The sequence below is a fragment of the Puma concolor genome, chromosome B1 (assembly GCF_028749965.1).
Source record: "Puma concolor isolate L17-30 chromosome B1, mPumCon1.1.hap2, whole genome shotgun sequence".
NCBI lineage: Eukaryota > Metazoa > Chordata > Mammalia > Carnivora > Felidae > Puma > Puma concolor.
Genome location: NC_141670.1, coordinates 63,650,005 through 63,669,203, shown reverse-complemented (window position 1 = coordinate 63,669,203; position 19,199 = coordinate 63,650,005). Strand labels below are relative to the sequence as shown.

The following is a 19,199-nucleotide window of genomic DNA, read 5'->3' as shown; positions in this document are numbered from 1 at the left end:
TCAACTATGTTGAGTATGTTTTGATAGCAGTAAGCTATTGGAAAGTTTTAAGACTGGTTGCGAGTTAGAATTGGGGAAAGACTTAAAATGAAAGAACTTTGAAAAAGTATCTCTTCTAGATAATTAAAAGAAGACAGTTCTCAGAATGAGGAGCTTCTCTGGAAAAGGCTACCTCCCTGCTTCAGAGGGAAGCAGGGAGAAGGTTTAACTGCACTTACTGGTATACCTGAAAGGGTCAACCTTCACCTTCCACTTAGCTGCTTCCTAGTGTATGTTCATTTTCCACATCTGTAGTTTTAGGCATGATGTATCATTTTGTTACTCAGTTCTGCTTCTGAGTGAGAGACTGTCTAACACAAAACCATATAGGAAATGGAAAATTATGGAAAGGACTTCAGTGTTGAAAATGTAGCCCTGTGCAGCAGGGTGCTGTATTTGTAAGTAGCTCTCAGTACAGAGAACACTTAAAAAAAAAAGTCAGTGTTATTTCTTACTTATTCCTTTAAGCCTTTGAATAAAGTCTTTTCTTTGTAGAGTTTATGGAGTACATCAGAAAAAGCAGGAGCTGAACATAGCTTTAAGAATGCACCTATATAGATATTGATTGCTGTATGGTAGTTTTAAAAGAAATTTTTTTTTTAATGTTTGTTTTTGAGAGAGAGTGTGAGCGGGGGAGGGGCAGAGAGAGAGTAAGACACAGAATCCGAAGCAGGCTCTGAGCAGGGGCTTGAACCCATGAACTGCAAGATCATGACCTGAGCCAAAGTCAGAGGCTCAACCAACTGAGCCACCCAGGCGCCCCATGTATGGTAGCTGTTTTAAAGTTAATTCTCTAATGCAGGCAGTTTTAATTCATAATTTCTTAAGCAAATATAAACACTCTTGGCTCTTAAATAATGGTATTCTTTCTAGGACTGAGTTGCTTTCACTTCCATTCTGAGCATTGAAAAGCCCTTCTGTGATAGTTTTGTCAGTCCTCAATATTATATTTCCCTTTTGTTATAAACTCTTAAGTTATTAAACTAGAAGCTAATGTAAAACTTCTTAAGTTGCTATACATGTGGACGTTCAGTGTTATGTGGTCAGAAAGTTTGCATAGGTTGAATATATCTATATAATTTCCCTTTCTTCCTACTGTTTTCTTTATGAAAGGGTGGTGGGGAATAGCATGAGAATACGTCTTAAACTATAAAATGTATCCCAGTCCCCTCCACCAGATCTGAATGTTCTTTCATCTTTGTCTCCTAGACTTACTAGCTCTTTTTCTCAGGCCAAGCATAACTCATCCCTCTACACACACACACACACACACACACACACACACACACACACACACACACGAGGATGTACTATCCTATTCTCCCATTCCAGCTGTGGGCTCACCTCCAGGAGGCAGGGTCTTGTACTCATTTGCTTGTAAGGCCCCCCCTTTAAAAACTCTCAAGTGATAGGGACACATGACTTATCTCCACTTCTGGTATGCATACCCTTGAAGAATCAGATGCCTCAATTAGTGTTGAATGGAGGACTGAGCAAAGATAGCATCTGTGGTTAATGGTAGAGGTTACATTAATGTTTGAGTGCTTGAGTTCCATTGCTTCGTGTACCTTCTATGTGTACGTTTCTACCCAGGTAAAGTTTTCACTCCAACTCTAGACTCTAATATGCCAATTTTACATCTTCATTTGGATGTCTGATATCTTAAAACCAACATATGTGAAGGCTAAGCTCTTGATCTTCCTACCCCCAAACTGGTTCCACCTGCAGCCTTCCCCATCTCAATGGAAACTCAGTCCTTCCAGTTGCTCAAACCAAAAAATTGGGAGTCATCCTGATTTTCTTTGATGCACCACGTGCATTTCGTCAACAAATCTTGTTGGCACTACCTTTAAAATATACCCAGAACCCAGCGACTTCTCATCACTGCTCCTACCTCCACTGCTACTACCGTGCTCTGAGCCTCTGGCATCTCCTACTGAATCACTCTTCTAAATAGTTTACACTCTTTTATCTTTGCCCACATTGACTGTTCTCACCCAGCAGCCAAAGTGATCCTATTGAAAATGTAACTTGGATGGTGTCATTCTTCTGTGATGCCTCCCTATTCACTCAGGGTAAAAGCCAAAGTCCTTACAGTGTCCCACAGGTCCTACATGATCTGCACTCCCCTCTGCCCCCCTAGCCCCAGCCCTGGCCTCACCATTCCTGGAACACACCAGGCACATGTAGGCCTTGGCTTTAGCTCTTCATTCCTTCTGGACCTTCTCTCACCTCCTAGTCTTGGTTCAGCTCTCACTTCTCAGTTGGGCTATTGATGACCTGATGACCCTGTTGACTAGTGCAAGTTGTATCACTCCGTCCTCTCGAGTCTTTTTACCCTGCCTTTGTTCTTATATCCGTAGCTCTTATTTTATGATGTGCTGCCTGTTTTACTGATTTGTTCTGCATATTGTCTCCTCCCCATCGCCCCTGCTAGACTCCAAGCTCTGTGAGGGTAGGAGTCTTTTTTTTGTTCACTGTTCACCAGTATTCCAAGTGCCTAGAATAGTGCTTGGTACATAGTTGGCACTCAAAAAATGTTTGCTGAGTGAATTCCTAAGAGGTAATACTTTAAAAATAAATGATCCTTTCAGAATGGGTCAGGAAAGAAAGAGGTATGAAGAGAAATATGGCAATAAATAATGATGTTTGCCTGTTGTCCTTTGTGTGATATATATGCAAGTATGACTTCTTTAGGCTTAATTTGGTATCCTGATTTTTTTCTTTAATAGCTTTATTGAGGTATAATTTACATGCCATAAAATTCACCTATTACAGTTGTACAATTCAGTGATTTTTAATACATTTCTAGAGTTGTGCAACTATCTTCTCAGAAAGTTCCCTTGTGTCCATTAGTAGTTAATCCCCACTCCCTGCCATGGTACCCTGATTTTATTTGTTAATTTTTTTGCTCCCAAGTCTCAAAAGAGTAGTTTATACAGCAATACTAATACAGCCTGTGCTCTTAAAAATTATGTTTAAATATGAAGTTAAATATCATTGCTTAATGTAGGAAATGGTATTGAACATTAGTGAAAAGAATGGGCTCAAAGAGTCAGACTGACTTTGCTCTTACCCAGCTCTACTATTTAGTTACCTAAATTGTTTTTTGCCTTCATCTTTTCATCTGTTAAATGGGGATGGTAATAGTAATGAGCTCACAGAGTTGTGAAGATTAAGCAAATAATACAAGTAAACAACTTAGCACAGTGGCTGCTGAATAGTAAATACTCAATAAACTTTAGCTAACAGGATTAATCTCTTGTTACAAGAGTAGGTCTGAAATATATGGGGTAAATAAATAACCTGGCAGGTAGAGAGCAAAATTCAAATCAGAGTCTAAGTTTTTGAAGCTTGTGTAAAATATGGTCCTGTTCCTGTCTTGGTTTGTAAATAATGTATGACTACAGCAGATTGTTAAAAGCATGTTAATTTCCAACAGAGATCATTTCTCAGCATTTTTATTTCAAAGTATCTGCTGAACCACTTTTACTGAATTTTCTGTGCTCCTTTGTGATAGAGCTTTGACACCATGGAGGTGATTACCCACTTTTTTGTTGCAATCGTAGTGACCATCAGAAAGTGCTCTGAATTGTGTCTTGATCTTACATTGGGATATACTGCAAGACTTCCTCTAAATGAATTTGAGAGATTTGTTGTATCTCTTATAGCCTAATAAGCCAGAACTAAATTATTTTGAATAAGATCTTTTCTGTTTTTTTTCTTTTATGTACAGATGCACAAAGCAGGGTCATCAGAAGCCTCTCGATTCAAAAGATGATAATACTGAAAAACACTGCCCAGTGACAGTGAATCCTTGGCATATGAAGAAAGCTTTCAAAGTCATGAATGAATTAAGAAGGTATTATTACATTAATATTCATGTAACATGGGTCTCTTCCCTTTATTTTGTAGTTGTTTCTAGTGAATATGCTCTTCATGCCTCATTGGTTCTTTATTTGATATAGAGAACATTAAAAGCTTTTTCTACGGGTTTTTTTTTTTTTTTTTTAATCAGAAGCATGAATAGTATAAGGCTGGTCCAATATGTAGCAACTAGCCACATGTGGTTAATCTGAATTAAGATGTTCTGTAAGTAGAAAATACAAAGTGGATTTCCAAGATTTAGTACAAAAAAGAATGTACAATGTTTTATTAATAACTTTTAAGAATATTGGTTACATTTAAAAATGATAATATATGGGATATTTTGGGTTAAATAGAATATATTAGTGAAATTATTTTCACTTGTTTCTTTTTTAATGTGATTACTAGAAAATTATGAATTGCATTATATTTTATATTACATATATATCCCATAGTTCTATTGGATGGCTTGGTGTAGGGTTTCTCACTTATAACAAAGAATATAGAAAGAAAACTGTAAGGGAAAAATGTGATACTTTGGTGGTGGTGGTGGTAGTAATTTTGAGGACTGGTGACCTGCCCATTGTTAACGTTATTCTTAAGTATGTTAAAGGTCACTGATAAGAAAGAAGTGACTTTAAAAGTTGATTGGAAAATGAATAGTTGTTTTTTTTTTTTTTAATTAAAAGACTAATGTGTGTATTAACCTTGGTTTAGTTTTCTTAGCCCTTTGTGAAAGTATTTTTTTCCGCATTGTTCTCTTTGTGAAAGTACATATATTTAAAAGCTTGGGCTAAAAAGAAGGGAGTGACTTAAACTGTCCTTCAATCTCTATGTGCTATGTCTTCGTAAAAGTCCACCCTTTAGGCCCATCATTTCTTTGTTTTTTCTTTACGTAAAGATTCAATAAATATTTATCTGTTGGGTGCTGGAGATACAATGGTGAGCATGAGACACATAGCTTATGGTTGAATGCAGGGAGCAGGCATTAATCAGAGGATTACACACATAATTTACTGTAAATTTTAATGGCAGTAAGTGCTATGAAGGAGGGCTGCCTGGTGCTGTGAAGGTTGATAACAGTGGTCAGGAAACGCTTCCTGACCTGATAGAAATATTTGTGCTGAGAACTAAAGCAAAACAGAGGTAAGGAAATGAAGGCAGGATCGGGGTGGGAGAGGTTAGAAAACTGTTCCACGCACAGGGAATGGCAGTGCCCAAGTCTGGTGGTGGGACAGAGCTGGCCTTATTGGAGGAAACGAGGGGCAGCTGGAGCACAAATGTCAAGGGGGTCATGGCAAGAGAGGAGCCTGAGTGGGCAGGTAGGGCCCAGCATACTCTGGGCCTTACACATTTCAGTCTTGTTGTCATGGGAGGAAGCCACTGGAGAGTGTTAAGCAGGGTAGTGACATGATCAGATTTGTACTTTGAAAAGAACATACTTGCTGCTAGGTGGAGAGTGGAGTGGAGAGGGACAAGGAAGTTAAAACGACTATAACATACTTGATTTGCTTCCTAGTCCAGCTCTGATAGTATTTCTAATGTTTTCATTTAGTCTTTGGGAAAATATGTAGTGGGATAATCCAGCAGGTCCGGATGTGCTGTTCTAGTTTTTTAATCCCGTTTTAACAGTAGTTATTGAATGTAAACTGCAATGGTTACTAAATGGAACTGAAAAGTAAGAAAAATAGTCTAGTCATTAAAATTTTTTTTTTTTTTAATGTTTATTTTTGAGAGAGAGAGACAGAGTGTGAGTGGGGAAGGTGCAGAGAGAGACAGAGACCCAGAATCTGAAGCAGGCTCCAGGCTCTGAGCTGTCAGCACAGGGCTCAGACTCACAAACCACGAGATCATAACCTGAGCTGAAGTCGGACGCTTAACCGACTAAGCCACCCAGGTGACCCTAGTCTGGTCATTTTAAGACTGAGATTTTTAATGGCTCTTCTTTTTCTTTGAAAAGTCTAGAAAGACTGACTTTTTCCTGTTCACATTTCCTCTCCCACCCCCTTCTGTGGGAGCGCCATAACCATGGCCTTCCACTGGTGTGAGTAGGGCCTCTGTTGACCTAGGCATGACTCACTAAACTTCAGGGAAGGTGACACCTTCCCCTGAGGTGGATGACCCCGGTTTAGGGACACACTCTGGACTTGGGCGAACTGTTTTACTTCTTTGAGGCTTAACTATAAAATGAAGGGAGGAGACAGGATGGAATGTGAGGTTCATTGCTGCTCTGACTTCTCTGAGTCTGTGAGATTTTTTTCCTGCTTACATGCACAGCACTGGTGTCCTTGCTTCATCCTGGGTTTATTTTGCTCTAGCCTTCATGTACCTATGTGTCCCGTTTTGGGTGTGAACTATATGGCTGTGAAACAGCGTCTTACTCTTTGTGTCGTACCATATCAGGGACCAACGTGTCACCAGGCTGGTAGTTGATGCTGATTTTCAGAACAAAGAACGACTTTTAAATAGCCAGAGGGTGTTCGCTGCCAGCTCTATATCCAGGATTGTTTTAATAAACTCACTAACTGATATTGTTTTTTGTTTTTGTTTTGTTTTTAATAAACTCTCTTTGGGATTCATCAGAACCCTTTTGTTTTGTTTGTTTTAAATATCATTCACTTCTGGGCCACCTGGGTGGCTCAGTTGGTTGAGCGTCTGACTTTGGCTCAGGTCGTGATTTCACGGCTCGTGAATTCCAGCCCCGCATTGGGTTCTGAGCCTGGAGCCTGCTTCATATTCTGGGTCTCTCTTCCTCTCTGCCGCTCTCCTGCTCATGCTCTCTCTCTCTGTCTCTCAAAAATAAAAATAAACATTAAACATTTTTTAAAATATCATTCACTTCTCTCTTAACCCTTATGGCCCATTTGAGTAATTAAAAAAAAAATCTTGGAGGAAGCCTGTTCTTTAAACAGCTGAAAATCTTTAATTTCCTGCCATTGCATCAACTTCCTGCTGCCAGGAAGAGGTAGCTGAGAGTGGTTTCCTGACTTCTGGGAAGAGAGAACTTCCTTGTTCTTATTGCTCTGCTCTTGGGCCCTTGCCTTTAACTGGTAGAGTAACAGCCATACACTAGAGAGCGTTTTGATGAATGTTTGACTGATGGAAGTGATATTTTAGGAGTAAAAGTCACTTTTTTTTCCTAGTCATGGTTGTTGTAAGGTGTGGTTGGGGGAGTGGGAGTGAGCGGGCAAGAGCTTTGTAAAGTTTAAGTTTGAGAATTAATATAGTTTATAGAAAAAGAATGTGACATTTTCTTTAAACTAGTTTTTTGTTTTTGTTTTCTTTTTTAGACAGGAGGCCCAGATATAGCTCCATGTCCCGGCCCAATATGAGCTTGAATAGCTTAAAATTACTTGGCTTAAAAACCCTGCAGTTACTTGTAAACAGTGTATTCTACAAGTGTTTGTAAGCAGCTGGTTCTCCTTTGAAATCTGCTAGCATGCGCGGCTGTGCGGGAGCCAGAAACAGCATCAGACTTGGCCCATGCCCTGCGAATGTCTAGATTGCTATAGGAGATGTCTAGAGGAGAGGATGAGGTGGGGGAACAGTGCATGCTGAAGAGGATTTTCACAGGAGAAATCCACAGCAGCCCAAAGAAGAGGTTTCTGCTGGACCTGATTGCGGGCAGTAGGATTCATACAAAGGACAGGAGAGGAAAGGCAGTTCCTGGCCTGGATGACTGCATGAGCTATGGGGGGGATAAACATAACTTGTTGGATAAAGTGAATCAAGAGTTCGTGCTGGGGAGTCTGTGCAGAAAAGGTTAGGAAGCGGGAGAAGGACTGAATTGTGCAGGCTTAAATAGCGTGATGAATTTGGACTTAATCCTGTGGGCACTGGGAATCAGTGAAGGTTTTTGAAAAAGGGAGCAGCATTGTAAGATGAATGGTGTTGGAGGCACAACCTGGCAGTGTAGTGAAAGGACAGGTCTTTTTAGCAACGCATCTCTGGCAGAAAATTCAGCTCTTTCAACTTCCCAAGCTTGAATTGTTGGGGGTAGGAATTTTTCAGGATAGTGACATTTTCAAAATCAAAGCAGTAGATCTAATTATGTGTAAAACACTGTATTGAGTCTGTAGAGAAGACAAGCAGACTAAATCTCAGACATAGGTTTTATTGAGAACATTATGCTATGGGCTTTTTGAGGTGGTCCCAAAAAGGAAATGTCAAGAGATAGCTTTTTGCCTTTACGTTAAACACACACACACACACACACACACACACACACACACACACACACACAACTTCTGTTTTGTAGGTTATGGGATAAGAGTATCTGAGCTTTAAAAATTTCAGTGACTGTTAGTTAGGGCCAACCTGTTGCTTGTTTAGAAGGAAGAGAATTTTGATCCTTAAGATATATTAAGGAGTTGAAAGTTTTTAGTAAGGATAAATCATTTGAAGCAGTTCAAGTGCTCCTCTATATATCATACCTAAGTCATAAATATTTAGTAGGTCAGTTATAACAGCAGTTTTTACCTTCCCAAGTATAATTTAATCAAAAAAGCCTGAAGCTGTCTTTTAAAGGAGTGCCTATTGTATTTTTCCTCCAGGACATTTAGACCTTGTGGATCCAGATCACCAGTAGGATTAAGTTATCTATTGTGCATCTATGAAAAATTGGAGTTGTGGCTCTTTGGTTATTTATACTCGGTTGCTTAGATGGCAAGTGAATTAAAGAACAAACAAGTGAATCTCCCTTTCTCTTCACAGCTTTATTTCACTGTTTTTATTTTTATTTTTTTAATGTTTATTCTTGAGAGAGAGAGAGAGACAGACAGACAGGCAGACAGTGCAAGCGGGGGAGCTCAAACTCATGAACTGTGAGATCATGATCTGAGCCAAAGTCAAATGCTTAACTGACTGAGCTACCCAGGCACTCCTTTATGTGACTGTTTTTAAAAGAGATTTCAGGAAGTTACATACGATGTGAGTTTTTTTATTGCTCGAACATATATTTTTTTCTGTAGTAAAACATTGCCAGGTTCTTTTGTTTTCATGTTATACTAGAGTAGGATGTAAAACATTCCTTGAAAGATAGAGCAGTTGGGTAGAGCCCCAAATCAAATAGACTTGTTTATTTAGAAATTTTAAGATACAGTTTGAAACTTCTAGTCTCACTTTAACTGGTAATCTTCTGCAGTGTTTCTTAAGCACATGTGATTAATCTCTTTTTAAGTGGTGTTTATTGAGCATGGACAGGATCATTGAACATTTCAAAGAATACCAATAGTGGATAGTAATAAATGAGTTTACTGACCCAACTCCTTTCTTTTCCCTTTCTTTATGTTGTTGAATACCTACCGGCTTCAGAGCTCGCTTTTACTATGCCTGTTAAATCAGAAAATCAGAAGATCTTACTCTGGCTTTTTTCTTTAAATTACTATAGCTAAGAGTAGCTCATGATTTATTTCACCAATTAAAAAATACTTTGTAATGAGGAAGTTTCCTTTGTATGCATCCTACACTTTCTACCACAGAGGCTTTTCATCTGCATATTCAGAAACTCATCTCTGCATTACTCTTCCCGCCCCTACCCCCCGAAATCCTTCACCTTCCTCATTTCTCTGTTCTTCTCCCCACCAGCCTTTCTCTGTCCCTAATCTCTTCCTTCATTTTATTTCTAATTATTCTTTTCATCTTCTCTCAACTGTGACCAAGTGTTCTTGCAGGTCCTCAAATCTGGAGATGTTACCTTCCCTTCTCTGCAGATATTTAGTAACACACTTTTCCCTGTGCCTTCCAGTAGCTCTGTTTTGTCATTTTTCACTGTCACTCTTTTTTATTTTTTAATTTTTTTCTTTTTTGAGAGAGAGAAAGGGAGAGAGGGAGAATCCCATGAAGAGGCAGAGAGAGAGAGGGGGAGAGAGAGAGAGAGAGAGAGAGGGAGAGAGAATATCCCACACAGCCTCCGCACTATCAGCATGGGAACCCAAAGCGAGGCTTAAACTTACCTGATGCAGGGCTCGAACTCATGAACTGCAAGATCATGACCTGAACTGAAGTCGGATGCTTAACCGACTGAGCCACCCAGACACCCCTCACTGTCATTCTGCTGTCTTGATTCTGTTTAAAAAGAATAATCTCTATATTCTGGGACCCTTGCTAGTTTAAGGCAGTTTCTAAGTTATTGACTGTAGTAGGTTGTCCTACAACTTTCCACATTGTCACCACTTCCTGCTTTTTGTTTGAAAATTTCAGCAGGTGCAAATCTGTTGAGGGGGCTGTGCTATCAGGACTTACACTATGGTGGTGAATCTGTGTTGGGTAAACCCAGCCTCTACGTTTTTCCCTGTGCTTAACTGCCACAGAAATTCAAATTCATATCAAAATCAAACCATCATAGTTCTAAGAAGAAAAAGAAGGAAGATGGTGGTGACACATGCCATGGAGTTCTGTTGATCTTTGAGATTATTGACATTATAAGCCAGATTGCATCTCCCTTGTCTGTTAAATGAAGTTGTCAGAGGAGGGTTGGTTAAATATGACTAATTTAAGTCAGCAGTTGTGCAGCCTTTCGCCTTTAAACCAGCTCATCTCCCTTCATGCCGAGTGACCAGTACTCAGTGATGCAGCCATGTCCTGAACAGCACCTCCACATCTGGCTCTCCCTCTGCTTCCTGACCAGTTTTTAAACTTCTTGGCTGCTTTCCTTGACCTCTGACCCCTTGCCTCGTTTCTTTTTATGTCTTGCTATTGTGTCTTTATCCTAACACCTGTTGCTGTTCCAGAGATGACTTTGGACACATTCCAGGACGTGGTATGGGGTTTGCCCATGGGCTGTGGTGGAAGCCTCGTCTCACGAGCCACGGAGTCCACTCCATGTGGCAGGCAGTGCCTCTAGGTTTTCCGTGGCACCCGAGGAAGAAAGACAGACAGATGCCATGTGATTGCCTCACCCTGCCGGCTTCCAGTAGAAAGTCAATTTTTGTTTTATGTGACTACTAATTATTTTTGACCTCTGAAAGCCTGATATGTACACAGCAGTGATCGGTTTTTCTCCTCTTAGGAATTTGTGACTCTGTGTCAGGAAACTAAAGGATGTCTTGGTATGTCAGGCATGTTTCATTAATTTTCAAAGCAGCATTTTTCCTGAGAAGGACCAGTTTGCATGATGCTGTTTCATTTAGGTTTTGGAGTGCCTTTCATTTTTCTAGGCAATTTGGGTTTTACAAAAGGCCTATATAATTTTTGTTCTCCACATTTGAGCTTAGAGGCATCTTCCTTTGCAAAGCCACCTTAAGGTTGGGCTTCACCTCTCTTATATCTTCCCAAACATGCCACACGTGCCCCATCTTAAAAGTTACAGTTTCATTTTTGTAATTAGCTGTTAGCTTGTCTGTTTCTCCCCACTCCACTGGGAACTCCTTGCTGTCATGGGCATTGCCTTGCTATTGTGGTAAATGAACATAGTGCTAGGCGCACAGTAGCCACTCTGGATATTTGATGATGAATGAATAGATGCAAATTTTGCTAAATAGCAATTATTTGTCTTACTATTCTGGAAGACTTTTCCTTCTGTCATTCATTCTTTCATTGAATTTCAAGTAATAGGAATATAAACTCAGAAACTCACTTTAATTTTTATTGCCAAACTTTTCATTTGTACCTGTCCTCCTCCTCATCCAAAAGTTATTGTACTACTTACAAACATGCACATTTGGAAAGAGGTAAGGGCCATACTCAGTTAGATACACACTGGCTGAAAGATAAGAAAGCTGGTCAGATCTCTTTTTTTTTTTTTTTTTTTTTTTTAAGAGCAAGCGGGAGCGGGGGAGAGGGACGAGAGAGAGAGAATCTTAATCCATGTGAGTGTGGAGCCTGACTCAGGGCTTAATCCCATGACCCTGGGATCATGACCTGAACTGAAATCAAAAGTCAGACGCTTAACCCACTGAGCCACCCAAATGCTCCTGGGCTCTCTTGTCTTTGAGTGCCGTTTTAAAATATGTTATTGTTCGGGCACCTGGGTGGCTCAGTCGGTTAAGCATCCAACTTCAGCTCAGGTAATGATCTCATGGTTCATGGATTCAAGCCCCGCATCAGGCTCTGTGCTGACGGCTCAGAGCCTGGAGCCTGCTTTCGATTCTGTGTTCCCCTCTCTCTCTCTGTTCCTCCCCTGCTCATGCTGTTTCTCTCTCTCAAAAAAAAAATATTGAAAAAATTGAAAAAACATTACAAAATAAAATACGTTATTGCTGGACACAAAAAGATAAAAAATGAAGCACTAGAACCAAATATGTTATTGTTTTAGAATGTGACCCTTAGATTCTGTGTGACCTAACCCAGGGTGTGGCTACATACTGATTTGGCAGTGTTTTTACCTTCCTACTTAACTAATGTCAGCTAATAAGCCAGTAAGGCTGAGCTAATTATGTGACAGCCAGCAGGTGTTACGCTAGATGGTTTTGATCAATAAGTAATTGTAATTGAAGCTAAATGTAATTAATTACGTGATTTTGGGGTGTCCAAGTGTAATTCCACTTATGTTCCATCTTGAAACTAGGGCACTAAGAAGGATTACTACTGACAAAAGGAAAATCGGCATAAAAATGTACTTGACTCATGTTTGAGTTGCGTCCAGATGCACTGGCCATAGTAGGAAAACCTGGATGGCCCCGTCCTTGAGAGACTGTGTGAAACTCTGCTGACCTCCTCTTCGATCACCCTTCTTTCTCTCTGCTTTCCTTTTTCCAGGGTTCCCCATTGTGCTGTGCTGCCTCACGTCTCCATGCAGTAGCACATACTGTTCTCTCTGTTAGGAGCTCCCTTGCTCCTTCTCTATCCCGCTAATGCCTACTTGTTTATAAAACTCAGCTTAAGGTCAGTAGCTGCAGGAAGACTTTTCTCACCCCCAGTCTGCTTTAGATGCTTCCCCATAGCACCTTTACAGTGATTTTTTCTACTTTATCCTGTAATCTTGGCACGGTCATTCCTTTCTGCTAGACTCCTTAAGGTCAGAGATGATCTTGCAGTGCTTTGTTGAATTTGATCTTTCTAAATATTCTTGTAGATGTAGTGCTAAAACCCCACTAAAACTGTGCCTTTTATAAACTATATACAGAACTTAAGATTGTTTCTCGTATACGGTATGCCAAATAATAGATTGGTGTTATTTGATTTATACTTTTTTTTTTTTAATTTTTTTTTTTTCAACGTTTATTTATTTTTGGGACAGAGAGAGACAGAGCCTGAACGGGGGAGGGGCAGAGAGAGAGGGAGACACAGAATCGGAAACAGGCTCCAGGCTCTGAGCCATCAGCCCAGAGCCTGATGCGGGGCTCGAACTCACAGATCGCGAGATCGTGACCTGGCCGAAGTCGGACGCTGAACCGACTGCGCCACCCAGGCGCCCCTGATTTATACTTTTTATTCCCTGTTTTATTCAAGCTTTAACAAGTCTTGAAAACACACAGGTGGTTTTGTGTAGTGGTTAAAAGGCTTTGGAGCCAGACTCCATGGATTTGAATCCTGGCATTCCACAAGTGGGGACTTAAGGCTGATTGTTCATCTTTAACCTTGACTTCCCCAGCTGTACATTTTGGGGGTAAAAATCATAATAATACCTACCTCGTAAGATTGTGGTGGGTCCTAAATGAGATAAAACATGCAGGTAAAGCACTTGCGTAGTAACCTCCTGAAAACACCACTGAATTTTCCCACCCTGGTTACTTGTGAAACCATGGAATTCATAGAATTGCAGTATGGTTTTTATATTCTCAGAGCAGACATAGACTTTGTCAGTGTTCACAGTGGAGGAATCACGATTATGCCACCTTTGATGACTCTAACATCCATGACTGTAACGTGGGACCTACCTGGTGTCTCATACAGCATCCTGAGCCATTAAATTGACACCCATGAGCCGTACTTTGCTCTGAAGGACACAGCAGGCTCATCAGCAGGGAGGCTCTGGAGCACAGTTATCACCAGCGCTGCCGTGCTCCTTTTTCTTAGTTTCCCCTAGACCGGAGGGAAAATCAATGCCAGTAGGATCTCCAAAAACTTTTGGTGTGAATTCTACAGAAATAGGCAGTGTGGAAAAGTGGAAAACTTCAAGGATTTGGTTAAGCTCATGTGAAAATGTTGCTTGTGAGCTACTAGCAAATTATAGCAGGCCGCAGGCCATCCTTGTAGGAGATAGAATAGTGGAGGAGGGGACCAAGTGTGACCTGTGTGTGGGATACACACAAATTCATGCTTGGGTGTGTGAGGTGTGGAAAGGACTTTTGGGTTCACCACACCTGTTTCAGTCATTAATGACATGACTACCAGTAAGGTCAGTTTTAGAGTGCAGCCTCCTTGCTTGTTCTGGAATAAGCATCAGCACCACTTTTTGCCAAAAAGATATCCTGTGACATTCTTATTTAGCGGGAGAAGCTCATCTAGCAGTTTGTGTAGAATGTAGAAAGTGTTCACCGTATGGTTTTGAATGGCTCAAAATGGATATTTCAGAATGGGAGGTATAATTATGCTTGCTGAATAATGGTTTGTTTTAAGGTAACAAAATGCTTTTTAATTTTGTACGTGGTAATGTTTTCCAGCTTTGAGAAAAGAGATAGTTTGCACTGGTAAAATGTTGTGATTAAGTTAAGCCTCAAATGTCTTCTATGCCTTTTAAGTAGTGGGAGCAATTGAATATAGTTTTACCTTTGCTTGATGACCCAGCATCATTTTAAATATCTTTTTTTTTTTTTTGGTACTTTGACCCAATTTGGTTTTCTACATACATTTTATTTTCTCTCATCTTAATGTGAGACTGCCATCTGCCACTTCTTAATTCAAACTGTTCTTTTTTTTTTAAATTTTTTTTTTTCAACGTTTTTATTTATTTATGGGACAGACAGAGACAGAGCATGAACGGGGGAGGGGCAGAGAGAGAGGGAGACACAGAATCGGAAACAGGCTCCAGGCTCCGAGCCATCAGCCCAGAGCCTGACGCGGGGCTCGAACTCGTGGACCGCGAGATCGTGACCTGGTTGAAGTCGGACGCTTAACCGACTGCGCCACCCAGGCGCCCCTCAAACTGTTCTTAATTCAAACATCCTCTCCTTTTACAATCCATTGATGGTTTGCTGCCAGTAATTTATTTAGGTTGAGAAATCATTAATCAAGTTGGGAAAGGTTTCTCTGTTGAACAAAGGCAAGATTCTGAGTGAGGGCCCAATGCATGTCGGGTCTTTGTTGTGACTGTTTTCTGTATGCTTCACGTTTAAGGAATTCTGTTTTAAAGTAAAGGATGGCAGTTTTAAAAGTCTCAACTTCAGAAGAGTGTAATATGTTGCAATTTTTACTGTAATATTTTAGCACAGGATGCTGAATACATTTATTATCGGTATCATTAAAATTTTCTCTTTCTCTGCTTTGTGAACAGTCAAAACTTGCTGTGTGATGTCACAATTGTGGCTGAAGACATGGAGATCTCTGCTCACAGAGTGGTGCTGGCTGCCTGTAGTCCTTATTTTCATGCCATGTTTACAGGTATGAAATGTCTTAGTTCTGGGTTATTTTTCAAACGTATACAGATCTGGGCTTTTCTTTCCACATTTTCTTTTCTTATTAACATTTTATTGTTATGAAATGAAGTACTGTAATGGAAGTAAACGTTCTTGCTTTGTTTCAAATTCCTCCTCCCTGTTGTTTTTCGGTTTTGTAATCATGTGTGTATATGTGCATTATATTCACATACTCATAGTTTTATGCTAGTTTTGCCCCGTTGTATTTACATCTACATATTACTGGCCGAGTTTACTTGCCTGCCAATTATAACAACTTTTGGCACTTGATTATTTTGGCAAAAGAAAAGTGCTTTTACTGTTTTCCATTTTTTTTTTCCAAATGATTTTCACATATGTTTCGTTGATTGTTTACAGTGAATAAAGAGATGTTTATTTAATGTCCTTTGATTTAAATATATAAAAAAAATGGTGGTCACTTAGGTAACTAAAAATATATAAAATGACTTCAGTACTTCTGGAAAAAAGTAATTTATGCTTGCCCACTCATTCTCTTAAAAAAATTAAGCATATATTACTATACAAAGAAATGAAGTTATATATTAGAACAGTGAGCTTATAATCTTAAGAGTATTGGTAGAACAAACAAAATACTTATAAATACAGGGGTGTCTGGGGGGCTCGGTTGGTTGAGTGTCTTACTCTTGATTTTGGCTCAGGTCATCATCCCAGGGTCGGGGGTCCAATCCCCGTGTCAGGCTCCACTCCAACTAACTAAGTGTGGAGCCTGCTTAAGATCTCTTTCTTTCCCTCTTTCCCCTCCCCGCCTCGTGTGCTCTCTCTCTAAAAAAACAAAACAAAACAAAACACTTATGAATATGAATATAGTTACATGAAAAAGCGCAAATAATAAAAGATATTCCTACTTTAGAAATCATGAAGTATTTCTTGTGCCTAACATTTTGCTTAGATACTTCCAGGAATATACAATAGTGTAAGTGTGCTTCCCACCCCCAGTAACAATATGCACACTTTAAGTACGTAGTAGAGTATGGAAGATCTGGTTACCCAAGCAGTGATGCAGATGGCGAGGGCTGTGATGGACAGCACTGAGAGAGGGGGATCTGACATTTCCTGAAGCCAGATAGGTTTAAAGGGTTCACACCAATGAAGAGGAGTCCAGAAGGCCACGTGAAGAGGATGGGCTTAATGTTTTGGGAGTAGAGGAGAGTCTGGAAGGCCCTCACTATTCAGCCTGTTGCAGCCTTGCTGTTCCTGAACGGAGTTAAATAATCAAGAATGTAGGAATGATAGCAGAGGGGCTGTGAGCCAAGTTGGGAGGTTGCCTTTAGCTGAGGCTGATTTGAAAAGTCAATACTAATAATGTGGGACTAGTCAGATTTTTATGTCCTAGGGTTCATTTCAGTCTCATGGTTTACATCTTACATCTTATTTATTTCCCCTGGACAGTGTTCTAAACAGAGTCTCCAGGCTTATGAGAGGAAGGTTCTGGCTGGAATGTGTCAGCGTAACTTAGGAATTCCCTAGTATAGGGCTGTCCCCTTTAGGTGGCATTCTCTCACATGACATTGTTATTGCTATTTCCTTGTTGGAAACCATGGGAAACTCACATCATCAACTTATGCTTCAGTTTCCCCATCTGGAGAAGGAGGATGGTAATTTTACCCACTTTCTGGGATTTTTATAAAAATTAAATCAGATCATATATATGAATTTCTTAGCACTCTACTTGGCCCATGGAAAATATATAATTAATTTTGGCAGTAATTATGTTATTATTATTTGAATTGAAGAATAGCAGACACACAATGTTACATTAGTTCCAGGTGTACAGCATAGTAATTCTGCATCTCTATATGTTAATGCTGTGCTCACCACAACTGTAAGCCATCATCTGTCACCATACTATGATATTACAGTACCATTGACTGTATTCCCTATGCTGTACCTTTTATCCTCTTAACTTATTCCCTTACTAGAAGCTGTATCCCCAACTCTCCTTCTCCCCTTTGCCTGTCCTGCCCCCCTTTCCCCTCTGGTGACCGCAAGTTTTTTGTATTTACGGGTCTATTTATGTTCTTTGTATTTATGGGTCTGTTTCTGCTTGTTTGTTGTTTTGTTTTTTAGATACCATATATAAATGATATCATATGGTAAATATCTTTCTCTGTCTGACTTATTTCATTTAGCATGGTACCCTCTAGGTCTACCCATAGTGGTACAAATGCCAAGACCTTATTCTTTTTTTACAGCTAATATTGTATACCAGATATTCTTTTTCCATTCATCTATCGATGGCCATTTGGGTTGCTTTTATATCTTGGCTGTTGTAAATAATGCAGTAAACATAGGGGTAAATGTATCTGTTGAAATTAATGCTTTTGGTGTTTTTTTTTTGTTGTTGTTCTTGTTTTTTTGTAAATCCAAAATATATAAAGAACCTTTATAACTCAATATCAAAAGCCAAATAATTCAGTAAAACATGTGCAGGGACCTGAATAGACATTTCCAAAGAAGACCACTGATGGCCAAATGGTACTCAACATCACTAATCATCAGGGAAATGCAAATCACACCTGTCAGAATGGCTGGAATCAAAAGGACAAGAAGTAACAAGTGTTAGCAAAGATGTAGGAAAAAAGGAACTTTTGTACACTGCTGGTGGAAATGTCAATTGGTGCAGCCACTATGGAAAACACTATGGAGGTTCCTCAAAAAATTAAAAATAAGAATACCATATGATCCATTATTTTTCTTTTACTCTAAATTTCTAAATGTCCTTATATTTTGTAAGAGTAGAAGACTGAGGAACGCTTAGACTAGAATTTCTTTTGATAAATGTTTTATTTTTTATAGAGCTACACAAATATATAGTGATTAACTTAAAAATGCAAGATCAAAGTAACTTAAAACTGCAGGATCAAGGTTAGTTTCCTTTCCCTCCAAATCTCCCTGACCCTTAGGTATCCAGAGACATGCATGCTAAATAGAGATGGGAGATCTTGTTATATCTTTGTCTTCTTTTCTGTTTACCTTATGACCTAAACTACATTTCACTTTCCCTGTTTTTTTTTGTTGTTGTTGTTGTTTTTAGTCTAATATACCTTTTACATGTTGTCAAACTTTAGATTGCGGTATACTAAGATAAATGCAAAATAGGGATACTGTGTTAATTTCTGATTCATATAAAATGAATTGAATACCTCAGTTGTGTTTTTTTTCACAACTTTTTTGATGCATATTTTACATATTATGAAATTTACACATTTCCAGTGTGGTGGCAGAGAATTTTAGTAAATGTATTTAGTGGTCATCACCATAAGTCAATTTTGGAACATTTTTATTCCCACATTAATGATTTTGGGTTTATGTATGTAAATTATTTCTGTGTTATAGTATTTATTATCAGTTTGTTCTTTTTTATTGCTAAATAGATAAAATTGTATGGATGTATCACATTTTGGCTGTCCATTCTCCAGTTGATGGACATATGGGTTAATTTCAGTTTTGAGCTGTTGGGAATAATGCTGGTGTGAATATCCATGTGCCATTGTTTACATGGACATTTATTTTCATTTCTCATGGAATTAGATACCTAGGAGTGGAATTGCTGGGTCTTATGGTAAATTTCTTTAAACTTAACAATGACTGCTATGCTGTTTTTGAAGGTGCACCATATTACATTCCTACTGTTAATGTAGGATGGTTCCCATTTCTCCACATCCCCATCAACACTTGTTACTTTTTTTTTTTTTTTAATTGTAGTCATTCTAATGGGTGTAAAATGGCATCTCTTGTAGTTTTAATTTGCAATTC

The 19,199-nt window shown here is 39.2% G+C and overlaps 1 protein-coding gene across 6 annotated transcripts in view; it reads left to right on the top strand.

Moving 5' to 3' along the window:
• Positions 1–19,199, top strand: part of KLHL2 (kelch like family member 2) — a 117,594-nt gene that overhangs the window by 9,319 nt on the left and 89,076 nt on the right. For all 6 annotated transcript variants that reach the window (XM_086703928.1, XM_086703925.1, XM_086703927.1 and 3 more), the window contains exons 2-3: positions 3,776–3,901; positions 15,281–15,387. In XM_086703928.1, the coding sequence (XP_086560054.1) occupies positions 3,776–3,901; positions 15,281–15,387 (233 nt within the window). The remainder of the gene's footprint in view (positions 1–3,775; positions 3,902–15,280; positions 15,388–19,199) is intronic.